Raw genomic sequence first — 4,379 nt, forward strand, 5'->3', positions numbered from 1 at the left:
GGAGGGGCTAGGAAGGTATATAAGGGGTGGTAGGGATAGGAGCGTGCTCTCTCTGTCTTGCTCCTGCTCTTGCTTTCCTGCTTGGCCTTGCTGTGATGGTCTCTGAATAAAGTTCGAGTGCTTGCACCTCCCGATCGGCTCGTCTCCGTGTTTATCCGGGTGGGCTCCGAAGACTGGTTAGGTGTGACCCTGGCAGCCTGCTCCTGTTAGGAGGAGAGTGCACGGCGTGGCCGGCACAATTTCAATTCAAAAGATACCGTAAGTCTTTTAGCTTATTTCTCCAATGGCTTGTTCACTTCTGTAGTTTGCTTTTTGTTTATCTTTCTGTTATATTTATTCAGCTCTGAGACAAGAGTATTAAAATCTGCTCACAACTATCATTTTACCATCTACGTCTCTTTGCAGTTTAGTTTACTTTTCTTTTATGGAGTTATTTCGGGGGTGGGAAATCCTTTAATAAAAGGATTTGTTCTGTAAAATTTGGACTCAATCAAAAGGCTGCACCCAAGGACCCAGAAGGCCACATATGGCCTCCAGGCTACAGATTCCCCCACCCTTGATTTAGATGCTTTGCCATTTGGTGCATCTATGTTTAATACTGATATTGTTTTATTGTCTGACTCTATGATATCTTTAAGCATAATGTCATTTCCCTATTTCTTTTGACACTGCAAATTTCCATTTTCGCTTTTTTTTTTTTTTTTAGTAATGTGATTACAACTCCTGCTCTTTGAAAATCAACTGGTATAAGAACTAGAACTCTCAGGGTCTTGGTGAGGGCTGTTGCACATAGCAAATGTTCTTTTCACTTCTCATTTTCAATCTAAATCTGTCTGGTTTTTAGATGTATTTCTTCTATTCAAAAAATTACTTGGCTTTGTTACACATTTTGCCACTCTTGTTTTTGATTTTGTATTCTTTAATCCATTCTCAATTAAGGTTACAATTATTAGACTTGTATTTTCTTCCATTTATTTATTTTGTGTTGGATTTTATCCCCTTTGTTCTTTAAGTCAATTCTTTGTCCCTGTGATTAATTTTGCTTATACAATTTATAGCTTGTCTGTACCCACATGATCTCTTCTCACTCCCATTTGCATCCCAAGTTCTCTGACTTGACTTAAATTGTAAATGTCTTTGCTTTCTTTTTCCTTTTTTCTTTAGCTGTTATTCTACCTCTTTTGAACATTTTCTTTCCCAACCCAACTATTCTCTGCCCATCTATTTTATGGGACCAAGAATGGTCATTCATAGGTAACTTTTTCAAGTTTAGCAGTGAAGGAAAGGAATAAGATGGATGGGTTAGAAGCAGGGGTGTGCTGGTAAATGTTTAACAACTGGCTCTCCAAAAAAAAGATGTGCCAACATATTTTTCAGTTTAATCTGCATTATTAACATTTTCTTTACCATTTTCTTAGGTTTAGAGTGACAATCAACAAAACAATGAAGCCCTGGTTTGTAGCCTTTGCTGATATCCAAGATATAAATGCTCATACTGAACATTTTACAGTTGACTCTCTTAAGCTGGTTTGAGCTAGCTCTAGCATATCACTGGTTAGATGGACCAAATGAAACCTTTTTTTCAAGATTGGGGACACCTAAGCACGTATGTAATATTAAAAGTTTGCTTTCTATATAACACTTTAAGGTTTGAAAAATGCATCACATTCCTGATTTCATTTGAGTTTCACAATAACTCTATGAGATAGGCATTACCATTTTATAGACAAGAAAACTGAGACTTAGAGTAGTTACATGACCTGACTGTCCATGGTCACATGGCCAGTCAATGTCAAAGTGGGGATTTTACCCTGCATCTCTCTGGTTGGCAAGTGCAATGCTTCATCCACTCTAACACACCACAGAAAGGAACCCCATGGCAAGGGAGAGATTGAAGATGCATGTGAGAGGGAGGATGCTCCTGGAGCAGGATCCTAGGGGAGGACGGGGGAAGGAACAGGAGCAAGGGAGCAGGTAGAGGCATTGCCATTGGTGAGTTGCATCATCCTCTGTTCTGTGACAAGAGGGAAAGAGGAAAGAGGGCCTGAAAATGCTAAGAAGGATTGAGGAATGGAGGAGGGGGGCCTGAAGCTGCTCCCAACTGATGGCTTCAATCTTCCCAATGAGGTCTTCATGTTCAAAGAGCTAAGTGAATGAACTGAAGCCAAAGGTCTGATTTCTGGCCAATCCTACCTTTTCTTCATCTGACCCAGCTAGTTTTTGAAAGGAAAAACATACAAGGAGCCAGCTTTTTCACTACATTGATTTTTATTTATTTGCCATTCTTGCTATCATTAGCTGAAAATATTGATGGAAGTTTTGGGGAGGGGTGGACAGGAGAAATGAAAATAAAAAAGAACATGGCTTCCCCCTTCACTGTGTGGATGAAGGGCTGCAGTGAACATCAATTCTCCTGAAAACCAGGGCTTCTAAAGAGAAATGGGAAGAGGACCTCTACTTCTATGAGATACCTGGTAACCATGACTCTAATAAAGACAACTTAAGAGAGAAGGTCAATTAAAAATACCTAGTGATTCTATTTCATTCAATTAAAACTCATGCTAGTTTTTCTTACAGAGAAATAATATTATGTTGCATTCACACACTACAACTAGTCCGGCCATTCCCCAAGTGATGGGCATCTACCCTGTTTCCAGTTTCTTGCTATCACAAAAGGTGTTGCTCTAAATATTTTGGTGTGTTCAGGACATTTCCCTCAGTCTTTGACCTTGTGATAAATGCCCGGCAAAATGATATCACAGTGTCAAAAGATCTAAACAATTAGATATCTTTATAGCAGAGTTCCAAGTTGTTTTCCTGAATGATTGGCCGAATTCCCAGCTCCACTAATGATGTATTTTGGGGCTTTTCTGGCCATAACAGCCCCTCTAACATTAACTATTTCCATCTTTTATCATCTTTGACAATCTTCTGGGTATGATATAAAATGGTAGAGTTGTTTTGATTTGTATCACTCTTATCATTAGTGATATGGAGCAGTTTTTCATACAGTCATTGATCATTTACATTTCATCTTTTGAAAATTTTGTTCATATTCTTTGACCACTTATCTATTGGGGAATGGTTCTTGGTCTTAAATATTTGTATCAATTCTATATAAATCTAGGCTATCAGACCCTTATTCGAGATATACGCTATGAAGATTTTTTCCCCAATCAGTTTCTCTTTTTAATGTTATTATGTTGATTTCTATTAGTGCAAAAGCTCTTAAGTTTCATATAATCCCCCCCCCAAAAATCTATTTTGTCTATTGTGATCTCCTCTATACTTGTCTTAGTTATGAATTCTCCCTAAAACTATAAATTCAAAGGATACTGCCTTCTATTCTCTGCTGGTTTAGTTTTCAGTTGGAGTTTATTTTCTGCCTACTGACTCTTCTGCAGTTGGAGTCATGTGCTACCTGGAAGCCAAATGCTATCCACAGCATGCTTTCCTGTCACAGAATACAATGCTAGTTGACTTAAGCTAGAAGGAGCATTCTCAGCCTTTGGGTGGGGAGAAGGTGAGTTCGAGTCTAACTCATGGTTTGAACAAAATGACTCAAATGTGGTCAGTGGCTTTGCTTGTATAGCTCGTCCCACTCTAGTCATATACTGACCTCGGCCCAATCTAACCATGCATGGTCCAAGCTAGGACAGAGTTGACTTCTAGAAATGTTAGCACTTTCTACAGGGAATGTGGGAGCTTGAAAGACAATGCCCCACAGTTAAGGAAATGTTGCTCATAGTAGGTGCTCAGTATATAGATGTTTGTCTTAGCTTTGAGAAAAATGATTGGGGAAGACGGCTAAGCTCCCTGAAGGGTTTGCCCCTCGGACTTCCTAAAAGTCTCAGTATAAGGGGGTCACCTGGGTCTCACGCTCTCACTTCTTAGAGTTTTTTGTGCCTTCGTTGCTTTTCAGTGTATGGCGCTCACATGGCTTGCTGCAGCCTCCTGCCTTAGGCCTGGTGGAGGTGACTATGGAAGAGGCAGCAAACTTCTCTTTGGTACTGTACTCAGAGGCCCCAGTGATGGGGCTTTTGCCACGAGATCTGTTCAGGAGCCGTTGGAAGATATGCTTGTCAGTGCGATCCTTCCTAAAGTCATCTTCAAACATCTTGAGCTACAGAGGAAACAAAGGAGGGATGGAGGGGATGGAGGTCAACTAGAATGGTAGGCAGGCCTGAGACCTTAGAGAGCACCCACAAGGAAACTGAGGCCCGGAGACAAGAAGTGACTTGCCTAAAGTCACACAGCTAGCCATATCTGAGTTCTCACCATGAATACCCCTGCCAAGAAGCCTTTGCTAAGAGCTTATATTTGCATTTAGAATCAGGGCAACTGACTCTCTCTCTCTCTCCCTCCCCCCCCCCTCTCTC

At 40.5% G+C, this 4,379-nt stretch overlaps 1 protein-coding gene across 1 annotated transcript in view; it reads right to left on the reverse strand.

Annotated features, from left to right (window-relative positions):
• Positions 1-2,299: 2,299 nt before the first annotated feature.
• The window catches only part of LOC114053743, a 15,372-nt gene continuing 13,292 nt past the window's right edge, over positions 2,300-4,379 (reverse strand). Inside the window, exon 7 of the mRNA XM_027876887.1 lies at positions 2,300-4,123. Within this exon, the coding sequence (XP_027732688.1) occupies positions 3,884-4,123 (240 nt within the window). The 3' untranslated portion in view covers positions 2,300-3,883. The remainder of the gene's footprint in view (positions 4,124-4,379) is intronic.

The sequence above is a fragment of the Vombatus ursinus genome, unplaced genomic scaffold (genome assembly GCF_900497805.2).
Source record: "Vombatus ursinus unplaced genomic scaffold, bare-nosed wombat genome assembly UNPS02004179.1, whole genome shotgun sequence".
In the NCBI taxonomy this organism is placed as follows: domain Eukaryota; kingdom Metazoa; phylum Chordata; class Mammalia; order Diprotodontia; family Vombatidae; genus Vombatus; species Vombatus ursinus.